This window comes from Daucus carota, chromosome 6 (genome assembly GCF_001625215.2).
Source record: "Daucus carota subsp. sativus chromosome 6, DH1 v3.0, whole genome shotgun sequence".
Classification (NCBI taxonomy): Eukaryota; Viridiplantae; Streptophyta; class Magnoliopsida; order Apiales; family Apiaceae; genus Daucus; species Daucus carota.
In genome coordinates, this window is record NC_030386.2 from 21,166,998 (window position 1) to 21,189,388 (window position 22,391).

General features: G+C 35.3%; 4 protein-coding genes across 4 annotated transcripts; 2 read left to right on the top strand and 2 right to left on the bottom strand.

The window, feature by feature from the left end:
- The first annotated feature begins 579 nt into the window (after positions 1–579).
- LOC108225730 (CDPK-related kinase 5) lies at positions 580–4,871 on the top strand. Its single transcript, XM_017400666.2, has 11 exons — positions 580–1,233; positions 1,383–1,513; positions 1,701–1,742; positions 1,880–1,988; positions 2,141–2,219; positions 2,307–2,603; positions 2,758–2,870; positions 3,544–3,651; positions 3,742–3,804; positions 3,898–4,065; positions 4,429–4,871. Exons 1-11 carry the CDS (start codon positions 757–759, stop codon positions 4,567–4,569), a joined length of 1,728 nt encoding a protein of 575 aa, XP_017256155.1. The 5' UTR covers positions 580–756; the 3' UTR covers positions 4,570–4,871.
- Positions 4,872–6,395: 1,524 nt separating this feature from the next.
- LOC108225719 (pentatricopeptide repeat-containing protein At5g39710) lies at positions 6,396–10,902 on the top strand. The gene is made up of 2 exons (XM_017400653.2): positions 6,396–8,908; positions 10,391–10,902. The coding sequence occupies exon 1, from the start codon at positions 6,435–6,437 to the stop codon at positions 8,673–8,675; it is 2,241 nt and encodes a 746-aa protein (XP_017256142.1). The 5' UTR covers positions 6,396–6,434; the 3' UTR covers positions 8,676–8,908; positions 10,391–10,902.
- A 1,908-nt stretch (positions 10,903–12,810) lies between these two features.
- On the bottom strand, positions 12,811–14,605 carry LOC108225744 (protein ALP1-like). Its single transcript, XM_017400683.2, has one exon. It carries the CDS (start codon positions 14,369–14,371, stop codon positions 13,040–13,042), a length of 1,332 nt encoding a protein of 443 aa, XP_017256172.1. The 5' UTR covers positions 14,372–14,605; the 3' UTR covers positions 12,811–13,039.
- Positions 14,606–18,851: 4,246 nt separating this feature from the next.
- LOC108225773 (uncharacterized) lies at positions 18,852–19,924 on the bottom strand. Its single transcript, XM_017400727.2, has one exon. It carries the CDS (start codon positions 19,780–19,782, stop codon positions 18,907–18,909), a length of 876 nt encoding a protein of 291 aa, XP_017256216.1. The 5' UTR covers positions 19,783–19,924; the 3' UTR covers positions 18,852–18,906.
- Positions 19,925–22,391: the final 2,467 nt, after the last annotated feature.

Sequence of the window (22,391 nt, forward strand, 5' to 3'; positions counted from 1 at the left end):
ATTTTGAGGCAGATTTATCTTGGAATTAATCAGTGGAATCAAATGTTTAGTGACTAATCCGATAGTCAGAATTAACTGAAGTGATTAATCGGGACTCCAATCAGGTATAAATATACTTCCTCCGTCCCCTTTTACATATCCATTTTGACTTTTGATCAGTCAAATTGACTATATTTTGATCGAACTTTACATGTATTAGATAATTGAGAAAAATAACAAAAGTTATACTATTAGAAAATATATTTAGTCTATTTTAATATGCAATTTTCAGATTTTAGAAATAATGAGTAGATAATTTGTCATGTTTAGTCAAAAATTGATCAATTTAACTCTTCGAAAAGCAAAATGGACATGTAAAGAAGGACGGGGAGAGTATAATTTAAAAATTATGATATAAATATATAATTTTTCTGTTTTTTTCAGTCCACTTGTTTTTAAAATGGTGATACACACCTGGTCACAATTTACATTCGTCGTGTGTCATGACACAAGGAGACTTCCTAGTGAAATGTTACGTATCAACTTCGTTCTCCATCTCCTTCATAATAACTTGTATCACCCCACCTTATAGAACCCAATAAAGAGAGAGAGCCCAACCTACCTATTCTTCTCTCTCACTCTGTTTCTTCACTTCACCACAAGATAAAACAGAGCACAACACCAGATCATCACCATATAAATATTTTCACATAATACTTTTATCAAACACTTTCGACACTACACTCAAACTTTCAATACTACATTTTTTGCATTAATATGGGAACATGCACATCCAAGCCTCCCCGGCCGAATCTCTACGCGCCGCCGGGAGAAGAAATCGTGTACACCGAAGACGACGTCAAATCTCCGGCCAAGAATGATTCGAATGCCGGAAAGAAAACACCCATGTTCCCGTTTTACACGCCGAGTCCTGCGCATTACTTGTTCGGCAAGAAATCGGCGTCTTCGCCGGCGAACTCCACGCCGAGGAAGTTTTTCAGGCGGCCGGCTTCGCCGGCGAAGCATATAAAGGCGGTGTTGTTGAGGCGGAGAGGCGGCGGGAAGGGGGCGGATGAGGAAGAGGAGTGTGGAGGGCTGGACAAGAGCTTTGGGTTCTCCAAGGAGTTCAAGAGTTGTTATGAAGTTGGGAAAGAAGTGGGGAGAGGGCATTTTGGGTATACTTGTGCTGCTAAGTGTTTGAAGGGGGAGCTTAAAGGTCAACAAGTTGCTGTCAAGATCATTTCTAAGTCTAAGGTCTTTTTTCACCCTGTTCTATGTGTTTCTCATTAATATTTGGGATTTTATTAGAATTTCTGTTTTGGGTATTTTTCGAATTTCTTGTTGCTGTCCTATTTTAGTTATCTGAAGGGTTTTTTTTGTGCCAATTATGTTTTGAATGCTAGATGACAACTGCAATTGCAATCGAGGATGTGAGAAGGGAAGTGAAAATTTTGAAAGGTTTAAAAGGACATGAAAATCTTGCCCAATTCTATGATGCATTTGAAGACAAAGATAATGTCTATATAGTACTGGAGTAAGCTCTCATAGACGTGTTTTTTGTTGCAAATATAGCTCATCATCGTCTTGTTTTCTTCCAGAATACTGACTATATTCTGGATATTTCGTTGTAGACAATATTAATTTTGAAGATTGCCTCTTGTATTGCGACCTAGAATTTTCATAGGATGTGGATGCTAACCAACTTCATTTGTTAATTTCAGGCTTTGTGAAGGGGGAGAGCTCCTTGACAGAATACTTGCAAGGTGTTTCTTTTATTAGTATGTAGCAATTGTTTGCTTTGTCCACAACCTATGGTCATCGGTCTTGTTTCTATATTTCTCTTTATGATAAGTTTGCGTTGAATCTTTTGTTAATTTTTATGAACTACTGTAATCGACAGGGGTGGAAAATATTCAGAAGATGATGCAAAGGCTATTATGGGGCAAATTTTAAAAGTCGTTGCATTTTGCCATTTACAGGGTGTAGTGCACCGGGATCTTAAACCGGAGGTAAAGCTCATTCTCTCATTAATCTTTTCCTTAACTAGATTATCTAGTGCAAACAGGATTCGCAAACTTAAAGTTGATCTCTGCAGAAATTTATTTGGTTTTGTAACTTGTCGTGTGGATGTTAAACTTTACTGTAACTTTTACTGGAGCAGAATTTTCTATTTAGCACAACGGATGAAAACTCTCAGTTAAAAGCAATAGACTTTGGGCTGTCTGATTTTGTTAGACCAGGTCAGCATCATTTCAACTGGATCGTACAAGAATGTGTTTTGATTGTAACTCTAGGACAGCATTACTAACTGCCTATTACATTTGCAGATCAGAAACTGAATGACATTGTCGGAAGTGCGTACTATGTGGCACCCGAAGTTTTACATAGATCTTACAGCACAGAGGCTGACGTATGGAGTACAGGTGTTATAGTGTATATACTTCTGTGTGGAAGTCGCCCATTTTGGGCCCGAACTGAGTCTGGCATATTTCGAGCAGTTGTTAAGGCTGATCCAAGTTTTGACGATGAACCTTGGCCTTCATTATCCTTGGAGGCTAAGGATTTTGTCAAGCGTCTTTTGAATAAAGACCCTCGTAAACGAATGACTGCGGCACAGGCTCTTAGTAAGTCTCCCTCTCCCTCTCTCCCTACCTCTTTGAGGACATAATTTCTGATTCCGCCCCCCTCCCACTCCCCCCTACTCCCTCTTTCTCAGAATATATTATTTTTGATCAACAGAGTTGTTTTTTCCTTAACTCTTAATTGTCTTTATTTCAGGTCATTCCTGGATAAGGAGTCACAAAGACATAGAAGTCCCACTTGACATTAATATATTCAGACTTATGAAAGTTTACATGCGATCAACACCATTGCGCAAGGCTGCCTTAAGGGTGTGTGTATGATTTAAAGTAGAAATGCATCACTTCTAAGTACATTCCTTTCAAATTGAACAATGCACTGTACAATCCAGATTTTGCTCTTTCTGAACTAGAACATGAACACTCTGACCTGATGTTATGTAAATAGTAAATATTTTAAGATGATATGTAGTTTATCTTCTAAGATGATGAACAAAAGTCATTAGCTCTGTTTATACATGCACACTCTGACCTGATGGGCACCTAAGTTATGGCATATTTCTTGAGGCATTGGTCAATTCTTGTGCTTAGTTATCAGAAGAGCCATAAGCCTTTTCTATTACTTATATATTGTTTCCTTAATCTGTTTATTTCATAAACATATCAACTTGTGATGATTTCCCATTGCTCCTCTTCTCATGCTTGGCCTTCTTTGTACTACAGAAGCATTTTGTGTGTCATTACATCTCTTATGTTTAGGTTCAGCCATAATTGTATATGTATTAAATTGTGTACGTTCTGTCCTTGAGCTTTCATCTTTTGCAACATTTTGTGTAGTATCTTAGCAAGAGTACCCATATCAGCTAAGAAGTCTAGCTAAAAGTAAAAAGTTCAACTATTAGATGTAATAACGTAAACTCCACCATTTGTGTGAGGGAGCCTGTAAGATCAAAATTTAAAACTGATTTCACTTTCAAATTCACAGGCATTATCAAAGACATCGACACCAGACGACGTTTTTTACCTGAAGAAGCAGTTTGCTTTGTTGGAGCCAAATCAAAACAACAGCATAAACTTGGAAAGCATAAATTCGGTATAGTTTCCATATATAATATTTCTCATAGGTTGGGATGTGTACATTACATTATATTGTATAAATGTGCTTGTACACATGTTTGAGCAGGCACTGATGAAACATGAAACAGATGCTATGAAGGAGTCTCGGACACCTGATTTCCTGACATCAGTAAGGAAGACGAGCTCTAGTTATTTGCATGTGTTTTGAGTTTTCTCTTTAATTATGGATCTTTTGTTGACGCAATTCAATTTCTTTCACCAGCTAAATGTTCTCAAGTACAGAAGGATGAATTTTGAAGAGTTCAGCGCAGCTGCACTTAATGTCCATCAGATGGAAGCACTAGATCAGTGGGAACAACATACTCGTTGTGCATATGAAATTTTTGAGAAGGATGGAAACAGGGCAATTGTTATCGAAGAACTGGCATCAGTGAGTTCTTACTTTCTTCTCTTCTTTTTCTAAGAAATTCGATGATCCATGAAGAAAACTGTATACTTATTTTAACACCTGCACTTGCTTGGCTGAGTTGTGTCTCAAAATTATAAATCAATATTTTCTAGGAAACCCATCATAGAATTAGGAATTACTTGTTTTGAGTTTTTAAATGATATAAAACCAGAGAAAAAGGGTCAGGACTTTGTAGTGGTGGGCAGGAGTTTTAATTACAATTAGAAGCTATCATCGACAGCAAAGATAAACAAATCCTATAACAAAATCAACAAAACTGTAATGGCTTGCAGCAATACTTAGTTTGTCCATCACTACTTACTCGAGTTATATGTGGATTTTTAGGAACTCGGTGTTGGTCCTTCAGTCCCTGTGCTTTCCGTGATCCGTGACTGGATAAGGTCTAATGATGGAAAGTTGAGCTTTCTTGGATTTGTCAAATTGTTACATGGAGTTTCTACACGAAGTATCGGGAGCACGAAGTAAGGGTAGCAGTATGTTTGAGAATAGCATAGATAGGAAAACTGGAAAGGAAGTACTACAACTTGGATATATTCTACGAAGTTGGTGCACTGCGACCATCTCGGCTTCCCAGCAAGAACATCTGTAAAAACAGTAGCAGCTTCACATCAAAGTTATTGTCTTTGTAATTTCTTCTTCCAGATATAATACACAGTCTCTTCTGTTCCAAATACAAATGCTGAACCACACCTCACCAACTGCTGTAAAATCAAATTTAGTTAGTGAGCTTGTGGCATTTTTTTGCAAATATATTGGCTCTTAGCATATATGCTTCGTGTTTTTACAATAACATTGCATCCGTAGGTGGGAACGATGATACATATAATTTTTGTTCTTGCATTTATTAAATTTTAAAATTCAAAGGGTCAACAACATTGAGTCTTATTAATACAGTAATAGCTGAGAGTTTTATTATCAAGTTCTTATTTGAACATATATGCTTTCCTTCAACTGCAGTGTTTCTCCTCCACCTGGGTTTTTGTCGGTGATGCATGGCGCACCTCAGTTTACACTGCACATATACACTTTCATAGTTTAAAAAACGAGTAAAAAGAAAGTACATTATCAGTACAATGATCTGTCACGTAAACGCGATGAGGGAAAGAAAAACTTACGTATTGCAATCAAAACTAGGATCAGCTGAGAATATGAAAGGAAGTCCACATTTCCCTGGAAGAGCGTTATAGGTTGGAATACTGGCGGGCCTATTTCTACCGTTTTGCTGGACGCAAGCACAGAGTTGTCTCCTTTCGGCTGTCGTTTTGGCCGATTTAACAAATGCTTTGTATGCTCCACAGCACTCAGCAGAAAAGCCTTGTGTTTTACCACTCAAGACAAACTGACCGCACGCGGCTGATGTTTGCTGGTACTCAGGTCCGTCTCATATAAAGGCCTCCCCGATTTCCAGCGCGACCATCACTGCACAAACAATAAGCAAGAAGGAAGTAATCCTTGCCATTGCTGCCTGCTTGGGACTGTACTTAAATGTGTATGTTTGAGTAGAATGCAGATAGATTGGAGCAGGGAAATTATATCTTTAAGCTGCGTCAAACGCATATTTAAAAGGCGGGTACTCGTCTTGTTAAATAACATGTTGTTTTCTGGTCGTTGAAATATCCGGCGGCTATAAAACAATGATGGTGCTAAAAAGAAAGTTATAATCTCAATCACTGGATAATCATCCAACGGTACAAAAATTTGTATGTTATTTAACAGATTCCTGACAATCGATTGCGAGGTACCAACACCATCTCTGAAAGGTTGGGATGGAAGGTAAATTGTTATGTATAACTAATAGTTAGGACACCATAAAAAGATTAGTTCATTTCATAAAAAGATTGAAAGTAGATGAAGCTACTAGATTCTTTTCCAGAGAAACTATTGCACTAAAGAGCTTTTAAGTAATTGACAGCCACCCGAAATGCAGAAACAAGTGTTTACTATCTAAATAACCTGCAGGTGATGTTGCAGCAACAAAAATAAAAAAAAATGAATCCACATATAACTTATAAGAGTATCATTGTAAATATATTAAGTCGTTGTAGTATTTATTCATTAAAAGTCTCATTATTTCTAATTTGAAATCTATATTTGTTTTCTTAATTTTATAAAATAATTTAACTTATTATATATCTATAATCAATCAATTTTAATATTTCAAAATTCTTGTTATATACTTATAAATTAAACACTAATCAAACACGGTATATACTTAAAAATCTAGTTTCAAAGGTAATAAAATTAGTGTATAATCATAAATCTGTGAACTAATTATATTTACCAATAAATTTACATCTTCTCTGAATATACCCCGACGCCCCGTTCCCAAAATGCCCCTCCTTAAACCCATTCCTTCATCTTCGCCACCACCGGCCGTGCTCGTTAATCGAGCCATCGCCATCCTAAAACGCCACCACCCATTAGACATCAACTCTTTATCTTCCCATTTTACCCCTCAAATCACTTCTACTTTACTTCTCCAATCCCAATTTAACCAACCCTTAATCTTGAAAATCTTGAAATGGGTTCGTCCCCACCCATTTTTTGACCTTAATTGTAAGTGTATCACTCTACATATACTTACAAGATTCAAGCTTTATAAATCTGCTCAAACTTTAGCTGAGAATGTGGCTGTTGATGCTGCTTCAAGTGGTGATAAGGGTAGTTTGGTCTTTCAGTGCCTTAAAGATTCTTACCAGGCTTCGAATTCGAGTTCTTCGGTTTTTGATTTGATGGTAAAGACTTATTCTCACTTGAATATGATTGATGCTGCTTTGAATACTATTGTTTTAGCTAAATGCAATGGTTTTATGCCTAGTGTGTTGTCGTATAATTGGGTTCTTGATTCCGTGATTAGTAGTCATAAAACAATGGAATTAGCTGAAGGATTGTATAAGGATATGGTTGAAAGTGGAGTTCAGCCAAATGTGTTTACTTACAATATATTGATTCGCGGGTTTTGTGCGGTTAGGGAATTTGATAGGGGTTTAGAATTTTATGCGGAAATGGAAAGGAATGGTTGTTTGCCGAATGTGGTTACGTATAATACTTTAATTCATGCTTATTGTAAAATTGGGATGATTGATGAGGCGTATGAGTATATGAAGTTGTTGAGTGTGAAGAATTTGGAACCGAATTTGATTTCGTATAATGTGATAATCAACGGGCTCTGTCGAGAGGGGCAGATGGAGAAGACGAGTGAGATTCTTGAAGAGATGAGTCAAAAAGGTCTGTTCCCGGATGAGGTGACGTATAATACACTTGTGAATGGGTATTGTAAAAATGGTGATTTTCATCAAGCACTTGTGTTGCACGCGAAGATGATAAGAAATGGTCTCTCTCCAAATGTCATAACTTATACTTCATTAATTAGTAGTATGTGTAAGGCTAGGAACTTGCATCGAGCTAGGGAATTTTTTGATCAGATGATTGTTAGAGGATTAAGGCCAAATGAGAGAACATATACAACATTGGTTGATGGCTTCTGTCAGCAGGGATGTCTGGATGAAGCTTATCGAGTATTAAATGAAATGAGTAGAAGTGGTTTCTCACCTTCCATAGTAACGTACAATGCATTAATCAACGGTCACTGCTTATCGGGAAGAATAGAAGATGCTTTTAAAGTGCTTGAAGATATGACAGAAAAGAAGCTAGTTCCAGACGTAGTAAGTTACAGTACACTCATATCTGCGTTCTGCAGAAATCAGGATCTGGAGAGAGCATTTGAGATAAATCGCATGATGGTTGAAAAGGGTGTTTTACCTGATACGATCACGTACTCATCACTGATTAAAGGTCTTTGTGAGCAGCGCAGACTGGGCGAAGCTTGTGATCTATTTCAAGATATGATAGGAAAAGGTTTGTCCCCGGATGAATGTACGTACACTACCTTGATCAACGGGCACTGTACTGAAGGAGATGTAAACACTGCTCTTCATCTACATGACGAAATGATTAAAAAGGGGTTGCTTCCTGATGTTGTTACTTACAGCGTGCTGATTAATGGGCTTAGCAAACAAGCTCGGACGAAAGAGGCAAAGCAGCTTTTATTCAAGCTATATTATCAGGAGTCAGTTCCTGTTGATGTCACGTATAACACACTAATTGAAAGTTCTAGTAATATTGAGGTGAAAAGTGTTATTGCTCTAATAAAGGGATTCTGTATGAAGGGCTTGATGAAAGAAGCTGATCGAGTTTTTGATTCAATGCTTCAGAGGGATAGAAGGCCTAGTGCAGCGGTTTACAATATCATGATACATGGCCATTGTAGGGGTGGCAATTTGCAGAAAGCCTATAATATGTACCAGGAGATGATGCATGATGGATTTATTGCTCATACTGCAACCATAATTGCACTTGCTAAAGAACTTCGGAAAGATGGGTTGACTGATGAGTTGAATCAAGTTATAGAAAACACATTGAGAAGCTGTCAGCTTACTGATGCGGAGCTTGCAAAAGTCCTTGTTCAGATCAACAATAAAGAAGGCAACACTGATGCTGCATTTGACGTTCTTAATGAAATGGCCAGGGATGGTCTTCTTCCCAACAGTGGGAAAAGTACACGTGCTTAGAAATTATTGCACGATATCACTTGATTGAACATTGAGCATGTGTCAGTGAATTTAATCGGCTGTCTACCAAAATTTGACAAAGTCTACCTTCCTTGATTTACTGTGGTTTAATCATGTTAATGTTGATGGAATTGAGGAACACCACTGCTAGGGGAGCCATACTTTCTTTTGCACCTCGAGCTTTAGGTCAAGACACTGCTGATTGGGTTCTGGACTGGTCAACAGTTATAAAGGTACAACTTGGACTTGTTTTTAGAGTTTATTGCATATGGTACCCCTATAACTTTAGACAAAAAACACTGACTTTTTTTAGTGGAAGTTTGCTAACCAACTTTAAATTCTCTTTCAATTTGCACCCCTAACTCCTAAGACAGTAAGACGCTTTTCTGTCAAGATTATTCCGTTATATTTTTAAGTAAAAAGTTGTTTTACTAATTTTATACTACCTACATCCCTAATTGTATGAACCTTTGACTTTTTGCACGTATGTTAAGGCGTATAAATATGATACTTGTAAATAAAATTTTTCTTAATTTTGTTTTTTTACGAAAACTTAAATGTAGGAATTGAAAATATCTTGTAAATTTAAAAATAGAATTTCAAAGTATAAATTAAAAGTATCCCAAAAGTTTAAATAGTTAAATTCTTTTATAGAACCAACCATAAAATACATGGGTTAATTATCTAGTTGGTCACTGAAGTGGGCTTAATATATCAAGTTGGTCACTGAACTGAAAACGGTATCAAGATGGTCACTAAAGTCACCATAAATATCAAATAAGTACCTTGAAATATGAGTTCAAGCAATAAAAATATTATTTATAGAGTTTTACACATCATTTTTAAATGTTACCACAACCAACTAAAAGGTTATGATTTCTAGTATTTACGATAATATATTAAGATTTTATAAAATTAATTTATCATTTATTTTTTATTATATAGTTATTTTCTTTGTTTAATTAAAAATAAATAATAAATGAACTTGATAAAATCTAAATATATTATCCTAAATACTAGAAATCATAACCTTTTACTTGGTTATGGTAACATTCAAGAATAATGTGTGAAACTCTATAAATAATATTTTTGCTGCTTGAACTCATATTTCGAGGTACTTGTTTGATATTTATGGTGACTTTAGTGACCATTTTGATACCGTTTTTAGTTCAGTGACCAACTTGATACATTAAGTCCACTTCAGTGACCAACTAGATAATAAACCCTAAAATACATGGTTCTATTTTAGCACCAAAAAGTATTTTTGAGTGCTAACTTATAGAAATAACTCCATCTATTTGAGCACAACCATTGGACTTGCTCTAAGAAAATAAAATTGTGTTGTCGACCCAAAGTCCAACATTATCTTTATATTTCTTCAGTTAATGATTTAATCTTTCAAAAAATTTATCACTCTTTGGTATGCTGTCTCTACACTGCCTTTTGCATTCTAATCAGGTAGATCCTTTAAAATCAATACCTCATTGTACTTGTTCTATGTTCATTGCATGACACGGTTCCATACATGATGCCTCAATTTTGTATGTCTGCTGTGCTGTTGTGTATGGTGGCTACATTCTAAAGTAGTAGGGATTTCATGTTTGATTATTCGAAGACTTTATGCACAACTAATAAAGAGCATCAATGTGTTTATAGAAGACTTTCCAAATAGTTTCTCTAAACTTGTCATCTGTGCTACAATCTTGTCTCAATAGGGGTGTCTCGAGAGAGTAGGGTGACACTGTGCAGATCTACACTATGCAGCCATGCAAAACCCTGGCATCGATGGTATTAAGTTGCTTTTTGCCACAGTACTGAAATATGGTAATGCTAGACGTCATGATCACAGTTCAAATATTTCAAAAGATTTGTTGAATCTTGTCAATTGAAGATTCCTCAAGGAGCTCCAAGTTGTTGTCATAAGATATACGCTGAAGAGATGCTGACTCTCTTTCCCATAACTATCTTTCTGTACAAAAAAAAAAAAGAGTGAAGCCTGAACATTTTACTTTTAGCGGATGTTTTTTTTCTCTTTTTTACAATGAGTGCCAAACATACATGTGTGTGCTAACAGAAGATAGATTGTCGAGTAAGCACATTAGGCACTACAGTTTATTCTTTTTGTACAGTGATGTATTTTGCTCCAACATTTGCTTGTATTTGGTTTGGGCCGCAAAGATGGGAGAGAGGTGAAGTCTCTTGATATATAAGCTTTACTTTCGTACAACTGCTCATTGCTGATTGATATGCGGCTGGTTCTGAACTTAAAGGTCCCTTTGTGTAAGGCAGTGCTTTGGCAGTGCCACTCCAGTATTCAGTCGTGAAAAATATTAAATTTGCTCATAATTTTCTACTAATGGACCGTTCTTTTCACCAAGGATCAAGGTTTCATGGTAGTTTAGATGATGCAATAAGATAGGATATAAGGTGAAAAGAATAAAGAATCATCATTGACATGTTTGCACTACCAAGAGGTCATATAAAACATATATACCAAGGAAGAGCGGGAGAGGGAGAGAGCGAGGATGGGTGAGTGGGTCGGAGGGGGGGAGATGAGCTCAACTAGATTTTGTTTAGTGAAAAAAAACTGAAATATGAGGAACTAAGAACACGGATGATACACATAAATCATACCCTGGCCAACCCTGTTGCACAAGTATCTGATGCACTCAATGACAGTGTGATTTAAGATTAGCGCAAGCGAGAACCCTCTCTAAGGACCTCAACAAAATGAGGCTGTGACTTTGGTGGTAGTTTTCTCATGTTCTGGTTTGTTTACAATTTTATGTCAGATCGGATTTCGATTGTTGAATTACTGTTTAGCCTCCTCAACTTGTCAAACCTCAGCAGGATAGGAACCGACTGTGGCTCAAAGCTAAATTTATTGCACCTTCCCAGTAAAACATAAATTTTTACACTTCCATTGCACCCAAAGTGTGTGCACAAACACAACTGTAGTAAAACAAAGCGGCAACATTGCTAATCATGGACAGCATAAGAGGGTGGATTGCTATACAGATAAACTGATAAACAAGCAACAAATGCTTCCCCATCCATATATATGTTCAGTTTCTAAATTATCCATACTGTAAGTTGGCACTATGCTTTATATCCATTCAGAATAAGACAATGTTATTAGGACATTCAACAGCAATATAAACTTCTCCTTCTCTTCATAAAACTAATAACTCTTGAGTATGGTAACCTATCACAAAGAGCATAAGAAAGATGTAGCAGACCATGAAGCAAATTTCAATTCTCTTTCTCTACTTCTCAGTATTCATGTAGAATTTATTGCCATATAAAAAAGAAGACGCTGACAAGTAAGCTAGTTGGCCCAGTTACCACAATGAGATTAGCTGCCATGTTCCAGGACTTGTCAGAAAATGACCAATATTTATATGTTTTCAATTGTCGGACTCGGCTTTATTTTTAAGAGTTTGAATATTTATGACCAAGGAGTAACAAGCTTTTATATTGGATAGAAAGGGGATACTAAAAAGTAAGTCCTAAACAAGGTTCTATTCAGTAGAGAAGTAATAGAAGAGATAAATATTAACATGTAAGAGGAAAATTAAAAAAACAAAAAGGACACATGAATACGAAGAACCTCAACATAGTCCTGCTGCACCAGCGTCTGATGTTTTTGGTAACACGAGGTAAGATGACTCGTTATTATGGTATTTTCTTGTTTCTATAATACAAATCATACTTGTACCTCTTCTTCCAAGCATCAATTTTGTGGTTATTTCCACTACCTCTAGAGCCTTATTTAGCCTTTTCTAAGAACAGGTACCAGAAATATAAGAGTCCATACTCTACAAAGATGACACAGGATGCAGAACAAATCTCAAGGAAAGCAAGAAGCTACTTCAAGGATATAAGTTGTTGGCAGTCTTTATATTTTTCCAATAAGACAGTTCAGTAAATTAACCGATACATACATTTATAGACTTGCATTCCACAAAATGTGTGCGCAGATCAACAAATTCTAAGTCTTACACTGAAATGCTTTCTTTCGGTCATATATTGTCAAGGCTAGACAGGTAGACTAAAATATTACTGTACTATATCAATCACACATTCACACTCAATACTAAGAACAATTAAACAGAGTTTGGACAGATTAAGCAGATGGATCAACAAGGATGCATTTTCCTATAGATAATAACTTACATAAAATTCAAAGTATTCGAGCTTATCAATAGCCATTAAACCATTGGAGATAACTACAACAAATCTACCTCTAAATGTTATTTAAAGATAGAAGACATGTACTCTAAAACATACAAGTTAGATCGGCCTGGTGGAAAAGATTCTTATGGTGAGCACAGGAAGAAACCCACGTCCTTGAGAACAATGCCTCATCTTGATGAAAGCCTTTGGTACAAATCATCAGCCAACGCCTGCCTCACGCTTTCCCCAAAGTAATAGTAAGACTTCTCGTTCTCCAATATTCCAGGAGATTCCCCAATCTCTTCGGGTTCCTTCCACAGATCAGGTTCAGGCTCCTTAGCAATCTGACACAAATTATGCAACACACAACAAGCTACAATCGTCTGAGGTGCATGATTTATATCCACATTCAAATCCTGCAAAATCCTCCACCTCCCTTTAAGTAATCCAATAGCTTCCTCCGCATGCTTTCTTCCCTTCATCAATGCCTCATCAAACGCATTCTGCGCAGGACTTCCCGTCCTATTCCAAGAAAACGGAGTCATCAAAAACGACAACAAAGGATAACACCAATCTCCAACAATGTAAGGCCTCAAATTATGTCCCCTCACATTTATTACCTTATCCCACAGAATATCCCCCGAAACCAACCTATTATACAACAAACTATCCCTCAAATGAGTAGCATCATCAAAACCACCCGGTGCCTTCACACAAACATCCCACAAAATCTTCTTATGATCCGAAACAACCTGCAATAAAACCGAAGGAAACCCATGTTTCGAAACAAAGACATCCCCCACATTCTTAGACCTAACCTTCACAGCAGTAGTATCCATAGCTCCACAAATATTGGGCAATGAAGTCAACTCCTCAAACGCCTGTGTCGTCTCATGTAAACGACGTCTCACAATAGGAATCCTTATAAACTCCGGAGAAAGCTTAGTAGCCAATAACCTAGTAACCATATTCGTAATCTTGGAAATCAAATAAGGCTCAAGCGAATACCTCTTGGCCAACGTCTTAGCACTAAGACCTAACGACAATCTCGACAACACCATCGCCACCGCGTAATCAGTAGGCAAAGACAAATTACTCTGAGCAATAAAAGGCTTAAGTTTGTCAACAACAGTAGTAAAAACAGGGTAAGAAAGTCCATACAACGATCGCCACTGCGCATCCCTCAAAGGAGCTTCCATAGCCCAAATGTGCTCCGTCGAAAAAGCCCGAAAAGCCGAAATCGAGAACTGGTGCTTGTGATCAGAATCAGGGGAATTGGGTTCTGGGTTTTGGTGGGGTTGGGAAGAGGAGGCTGGGGATGAATTTTGGAGCGAAGTGGTGGTGAGATAAGAGAGAACGGAGGCGATAGTGAAGAAGAGGAGAGGCGCGGCGGAGGTGGAGGTGAGGAGAGAGGTGGGGGAGGTGGGGGTAGGGGTGGGGGTGAGGAGGGAAGAGGTGGGGTCCAGGTGGTTTTGGAGGTGGAGGAGATTTGTGAGCATCAACAAGAAAGATTCATCCATGGCTGAGTTGAAAGGTTAGGTTAAAGAGATGCTTCTTGATTTTCCGATGAGATGAATTGGGGATATGTTCAGACTATGGCCCTGTTTGTTTCGCAGAATCAGAAGTTACTTCTAGCTTCTGCTTCTCTTGACCCGTTTGTGTAAAGAAGTAGAAGCACTTTTAAAAAGCTGAGAATGCTAGCTTCTCTCTCACAGCTTCTGCTTCTTTTCCAAACACTTTATTAACTTATTTACTTCTCACTTCTGCTGCACTTCTCTATTTTAAGCAAGAAGTCACTTCTTTTAACCTTGCCCAAACGGCCCCTATACTTTAAAACTTTTTATGTTTTGCTCCCAAGTGGGGGAACTCGGGGAGGACCGGAGGAGTGAGTGTTTTTTACATTTTGAATTTGGTTTAAATTTTGAATGACAACCAAAATTACGAGTTAACAAAGTTATAAGTGATATAATAATTTTTCATTAAAAAATAATTTGACTCATCTTATATTCACATATAAACATTTCAATATATTATTTTTTTAGCTCCCGTTCAATTTAAATTAATAAATATTAAAGTTTAAGAGATATCAAATAATAAATAGGTTGTATATTTGTACAAGTAGAGTCAAATGTATTTCGTGAACTTGCACTTCATGTGTGCGTATCAACCTTTCAAGAAACATCATTTATAATTTTTAAATTTTGATTTTTTTATTAAATGTGTTGTTTTGTCAATTTGGACTAATACTGTTAAGGATATTTCTATATTTGTAATTATATTTTCGTGTTTATCCCTGATTAAAAATCCGACTTTAATGATTTAGAATTCTAGTTTGAGAATCAAATTGGAGCGATCAATGATAGTATGGGTTGCGTAGACAAATTTAAAATATTAACATATGTTTTAGGGATTGTATATTATATACAAAATCATGTTATTACAATTAGTTTGTACGTATTTTAACGAGTGGTATTCTTATTTGTGATCATCACAAATTCTTGGTACTTCTAATTTTGTTTGAATAATTGTTATTATATGATTGTCATAATTTTTTATTATTGGGATACTTCTATGAAATGATCATAGATTTTTCATTTCTCATTGTTATATTATATTATTGTATTGATTTTGTATATTAATATTTATTTTGTTGTTGCTCAATCTTTCACTCAATTTTTATCATCTATATCTTAATTGTTGAAACTAGTTCTCAATCAAAAGGATGGATTGAGTTAGTTTATGAAACTATATTAAAAATAGATGCTTGAATGTCTTGTAAATTCAACACTTGATTTTGTGTTATATAATGCACACTTAGTCAGTCTACTAATGAGTTATGAGTGAGAAGGTTGATGTATTTATCTTTAACATATTATGTCATATATATACAAAGAGTTATGGATATCATATCAGACACAAAAAAATATCATAACACTTTGTTTATTTGTTGCACTTTGTTCTAAACATGTTTTGCTAGAGCAAATCCTCACCTACTGTAGTGAAAGTTAAATACAAGGGTGTTTTTGATAGATCTGTGATGAAAGGTGATGGAAAAATGTTGTTGGTTATGTGGCAATGGTTTTAAATATAGCGAGGGATTATATTGTTTGTTTTGTCTTGATCACTGAGATAAAGATTGTGTTTAAATTATTAAATTAGTGCTTTGATCGATATAATAATTTACGATTCCCAAACACTAGTTTTGATAAGTGAGAGGCACATAGGATATGATGAATGAGTCTAAGTCTAATTCATTCGAAAATCCGCTTGTAAGAGAGGAATCTAAGTCCGTGCTAGAGGAGCCGATAAGAGAGCCATATGAACGAGTTCCGAAGTGTGACTTGTATGTATTGGCAAAACCTCTGAGTTGCGATGATTGTTTGAACTTGGATAACGAGGGATAGTAACTAGGAAGATCACCAACTCTAGTTACGGTTGAGTCTCTAATCCAAGATGCTAAGAACAGAAATCGAGCTATCGAGGATAGTAGTCACAGAGGCGTCTTCAGGGGGAGTCTCCCCAGTTATTTGCCTAGAGTTTCCATCGGTACAGGGGCCTCCAATATATATACATACATGTAGTATTAATATTTATAATTATTAGTTATTAATTATATTCAATAAAATTATTCAAATAATATCTATTCTTCTTTCCTATACACCAGTTTAGGAATATGGACACTCAAAAGCAAGAAGAATAATAACTTCTTAGCTTTAACTTGAACTATTTTTATGCTTTGTTTCTTAGTTAAGAATTATTTTACTACCGCAAATTTTTCATGTGATTTTAGTTCATCAAATTTTAGATTTTGGTTCAAAAATACTAGGGTCTCCGAAATCCTGGAGACGGCCCTGAGTAGTCATACAAGTCTTGTTGATCTTCCATTTCAGCTAGAGAACTAGGAAATGAGAGATCATCATTTCGATTTTATTATATAAAATTTAAAATTATAAAATAAATTAAACTTGAATTATAAAATATAACTCCCTCCGTCCCAAAATAGTTGTCACATTTGGTTTTGTGCCAGTTAAATTGATTAAAGTTTGACTGAAAAATTTATTAATATTTTATCAATTGGAAAATTAAAATAAATATGTCATCGGAAATAATTTTTAATATATTTTAAGATGTAATTTTCAATTTTTTAAAATAATAAGTGATTGACTTATAATTTTTGGTCAAAACTTAGTCAATTTAACCAATAAAAATAGAAATATGACAACTATTTTGAGACGGAGGGAGTATTTAACTAAAATTATAATCTAAAATAAATGAAATGGAAAGTGGATTAATATTGGAATGGTCTTTCCAATGTGTGCCCAAGGGCACACAATAAGTACAAACTCTCATGAAGATGGGCTATTTTGATTGGTGGAATTGGTGTGAATGTAGGGGGGGGTCATTAACATTTATTATCTATCTACCAATCAAAAGCTAGTATTCATATCAAATTTAGTAATTATTGTGTGTTCTTGGGCACACCATAGAAAATTCGATATTGGAATAGTTTGGGCACTTTAATTTTTTGAGCCCAGTTTTGTACTGTGACTTGTAATGGAATTCAGACAAAATTGAAACGGCCGGCCCACATGGCGCTCTAACTTACCTTTCTCGGCTTTTGGAGCTTAGAACTTGTAATTGAAATCCCCTTTTAAACTAGCGTCACAACTCACAAGTGTTGTCGTGCATTCACCGACTGTTAAGTGGTGACTGATTAAGCAATATTTACTTCCTCGCTTTTATCTTTTAACTGTACCGGTCAGCTATCGGGAAGTGGTGTAATTAGCGGAGGGGTCCTGTAAAACAATACTCGGCCGGGGAGGTGTCGTCGAGTATCTAAATTTATATTTTCATTAAATTTATAAATATATTAGGGAATATTTATATTTATTAAATCTGCGTGTAAATAGACAGCCCAACAGCTCCTTCTAACAGCTTATAATGTGAATGCCATGACAAGTTGATGGGCACTGCTCGTACCCACCATATGAATACAATTCTTAGAGCTGTTTGTGCCTTTGTGGTAGTAATTCAACCAGGACACAGATCGAAGATAGTATATAATATATATTTTTCCCATTAATATTTTAATGCACAATTATATACTCTCTCCGTCCTCTTTTACATGTTCATTTTGCTTTTCGAGAAGTCAAATTGACCAATTTTTGACTAAACATTACTCCCTTTGTCCCAGTCAATTGTATACGTTTTTTTTCACTGCTCGACACGCTTTTTAAGCCTCTTATAAAATATAGTTCTACAACTTATTTTTAAGATTTTTTTTTTGTATAAAAGTATAAATGTTATACTTTTATACAAAAAAAAGATTTTAAAAATAATTTACAAAACTATATTATATTGAAGCATTAAAGTTCGTACCACGCCCCCGTCCCCCAATGTATACTATTGACTGGGACAGAGGGAGTATAAATTATCTACTCATAATTTCTAAAATCTAAAAGTTGCATATAAAAATAGATTAAATATACTTTCTAGTAATATAATTTTTATTATTTTTCTCAATTATCTGATACGTGTAAAGTTCAGTCAATTTGATTGGTCAAAGTCAAAATGGACATGTAAAATGGGACGGAGGGAGTATATCTCTTGTAGCTTCTTTGATTAAAAGAAGGGTAGCGGTCCACAATAATCAGCTGCTGTGGAAGAGTTAAGTAACACTCAATTTCTCCATGATCATATTAAAATTTTAATATGTCCAGCGCTTTTTTAGCGCTGGACAGAGATTCTCATGTCCAGCGCTTTTTCAAAAAATTGTGAGTTTTTTAACCGATCCTGGCATACGACTGCCAGGGACCTGGACCCTTAAAAGAAATAAATAGCTAGTCAGCGATTGCGGCGTTTCAGACACATACATATTACATACAGTTTGATTTAAAATAAATACCGTCTTTATAGCACGTGGTGGACGGCTACACCTACCCTACTTGTTCCCGTCGCACACAAATTATTTATCTTATCATCGCAAATTCAACTCGAAACTAATTAAATAAAATAATCATAAATTTAAAGAAACATACAATCTGTTACTGGGCATTCATGTTTCCCTCAACACATATGAACCAAACCCTCTAGAAAGTTCATGAACAACCGGAGCATGGAACCCTAGACAACCCAGCAAACCTCGCTTGTACGGCAAGAAAGTCTTCTTCCTCATCTCCTCCGCCGCCGCACGGTTCGCCGTGTAATGCCACTCATGCGCCGACACTCTTCGTCTGCTCGACACGGATCCTCCGCTTTCCGTTGACCTGAAACTCGAATTCTTCACGTCTTCGTTGTGTCGTTTTCGAAGCATCCCGTATTTCTCCTTGTGACCCTCGGAGATGCTACGAAATAATAACAAGTCTTTCAGCTTCAGCTTGTTGTACCAGGCCAGCACGGATTTGTTGTGTTTCGTGTTCAAATCGCTTTTAGCTCGCTCTAACGACGAAGATTTCAATTTTTTTCGCAGTCCATGATCATGCTCCTTGCTTTCTTTGACCCCCTCCGCTAAATCGTCACCTTCTTTTATTTTTTCAACAAGATTTTTCCCGTCAGTTTTGTCCTGTTTTTCTGTAGTGTCGGGCAGTGACGGCTTTAGTAAACGAATTTTCCCGCCATCGAAAAGCTCGTCCGCTGCAGAAATAGAAGGCTCCTCAAGCCGCCCGACGAATTCAAACTCAAAATCATTTACGTTATCATTTTTTCGTAAATTTTTCAACCCAGCCGAAGATGTCGCAACATGATTCACGTTATCCTCGAGGAAACGGTCCTGGTAAAAAGCGGCTGCTCGTGTAGGACTAGTGGGAGCGCTGAAGAAGTGGTTGCCGAATCGCTGAGGACTTGAAGGGCAGCTCACATACGGCGTAGTGGTGGCGCTATCGAACTTGAATTCTCCGGTAGGCGGCGATTGTGGTATCATCTCCGTCGGCATTTTTTTTCCGGGAGGGACAGAAGACAAGGAGTGATTGTTATGAGTTTGAGAGATGTGTGAATATATTGAAGAGAAGTGCAAGAAGGTGACAAAATGGAAAATAAGAGGAAGTATCGAAGCTGCACCCTAGGAGTATTTGACTATACCTTCTTTTTCGTCACTTAAATATAGAGTGGAACATGTTTTCTAACGACCATTCTGTCTGCAATGACGAATGTAGCCTCGTAATAAATTATTTATGTTAAAGTTATCACGGATAAAATTATGGAAGTAGACATTTATTAGAGAAGAAATAAGAAATGGTGCTGGCATAGATACCCTACTTGTTTTGTTCAATTCATGCGAAAAACTGAATGCCCGACTAGGGGGATGTTTGGAATACTTTTCTTAGAAAAAAATTTGGATGAAACTTTTTCAGAATTATATTACATTTATTTAAATTTGACATGTGCTCAGTATTTTTATTTAAAAATATATTTTCAGAAAATTTTGAAATGAAACAATTAAAAGAGACATTTTAAATAGAAATGTAAACAAATGGATTGGACTGTGGGAGAACCAGATATATAATAAAGTTTCATTTTGAATATTTAATTGGATTGTTTGGCAGGGTTTTTAGTCCCAGGCATTTTCGATTTTATACTGAAAAATATGTATTTTATAATAAATCAGAAGTAGATATTTAACATTAAAATAAGCCAGACTTAAAATTAGAAGTTAATAAGATGTACTTTTCTGAACAACTCCTTTTTTATATTTTTAATAGAAATTAGTTTCATCTAAATAAATAACTTGCCAAATTCATTTTTATTATTATATTTTTATTAAGTCACAAGTCACCAACAATATAACATTTATTTAAACAAGCAATTTAATCTGCACACTTATTACAATAAATCACTATAAATCATAAATCATTATTTTAAAACTCATCCAAACGGGCTCTATGCCATTTTGACTTTTCGGACATAATCTAAGATGGTTGAAAACTGAATACTCTTATTGTTATTTTTGAACCTTTTTTATTAAAATATATATATTAAAATTTAATTCAGAAAAATACTATATATATTAAATATATATATTAAAAGAGCGGAAAAAGTCTAAATTTATATATATGGCGGAGAGAGTAGTAAGATTAATCATAAATAATTAAAATAATATTCAAGGGCCAACTGAGGAGGGTAAATCGGAGAATACGGTATTAAGTTGAAACTTGGGAAATAAATTAAGTGCCAGGGAGTTGCCCTTAAAGCACAAGGTTTTTGAATTTTAAATTTGAAAATATAAAAAAGAGGAGCAGATAATAATGATGAGGCATGTAGAAAGATTTTATATGTAACATGAAAGAATTGAATATGTGTTTATATTAAATGCTGCTTGTCAGTCAAATAAATCTATACGTGTAGAGAAAGTATAACGTTACAGAATTATGCCGTTTTTTACATGGGATGTCCGTGATGTTCTCTGACCAAAAGCTGCTCAACATCTCGCGATACTAATGTTTGAAGAATTTGGAGTACCAAGTCGGTCACGTATTTGTAATTTAAATTTTAAATTCAAGTGTGATAAAAAAACATATTTAATTAAATGCATAATTTATGTCACTGTTAAAAGTAACGCCTTAATTTTAAAAAGGTAATATTGTGTTTCACTGACCAATAAAAGAAGTACGAGTCTAAATTAACTTCGCACTCAAATTTTCTGTTTATCCAAATAAATGTAATCTACGATTCAAGTGATGAGGCTCAGTTTTCAACCATTTTGATTTAATCTGTTTTTATTAAGCAAGATGAATTGGATAATATACACAATGCACAGCAGATCAAATATAGGAAACTCTTACAAAATAATTGCAATGACAACAAATCTTTAAAAATTGTGCATCAATCTTTTTTTTTTTTGTTGCTAATTTAAGCTTTTTTTGCTAATCAATCTTTGTTCTCGTTATCATAAGTATCGGATCATTTTACATCATAAAATATTGCAAACACTTTATATGACAACATTATTACGGACGACATTTTTATCAGAATGATTGTATTTGTAAATTGTGCATGTTTGTGGCCGGCGTGTTTGACTCATCCTGTTGGGCCAACTCCAACCATAGATCCAAATTTGGATCCAAAATGATCCAAATTTAGAGTGAGATCCAAATCCTATTCCAACCATGTGATCCAAATATAGATCCAAATTCACTCATTCTTATAATATTCATATGCTTTGATTTTAAATATTGTAAAAAATGAATAACTAATTTCATCATTAATTATAATAATACAATTAACGGCTAGACAAAGATAGAATATTACAAAATAATTCGAAAAAGTTAAAACAATACATAAAAATAAATAAAAAGCATTAAAATATTATATTAAAATACTAATTCTCAGAATTTGTATATTTTTCCCACAAATGCTCACTAAGTGTATTTCAAAATTCAAGATGGACAATATTTATCTTTGAATTTTCTATAGGGGTTAATAATTGTTGAAATTTTAATTTATAATTAATCGTTGTTTTAATTATATTTTAATCTTAATTAATCTATCTTTAATAACATTAACAAAATATCAAATAATAAAAGTAATAATATTTTAATGTTAAAA

Coding starts and splice junctions, on each gene's coding strand:
- LOC108225730 (XM_017400666.2), top strand. CDS start 757: ATGGGAACATGCACATCCAAGCCTCCCCGGCCGAATCTCTACGCGCCG. Junction 1,743..1,879: donor CTTGACAGAATACTTGCAAG/GTGTTTCTTTTA, acceptor TGTAATCGACAG/GGGTGGAAAATATTCAGAAG. Junction 2,604..2,757: donor GACTGCGGCACAGGCTCTTA/GTAAGTCTCCCT, acceptor TCTTTATTTCAG/GTCATTCCTGGATAAGGAGT.
- LOC108225719 (XM_017400653.2), top strand. CDS start 6,435: ATGCCCCTCCTTAAACCCATTCCTTCATCTTCGCCACCACCGGCCGTG.
- LOC108225744 (XM_017400683.2), bottom strand. CDS start 14,371: ATGGATGAATCTTTCTTGTTGATGCTCACAAATCTCCTCCACCTCCAA.
- LOC108225773 (XM_017400727.2), bottom strand. CDS start 19,782: ATGCCGACGGAGATGATACCACAATCGCCGCCTACCGGAGAATTCAAG.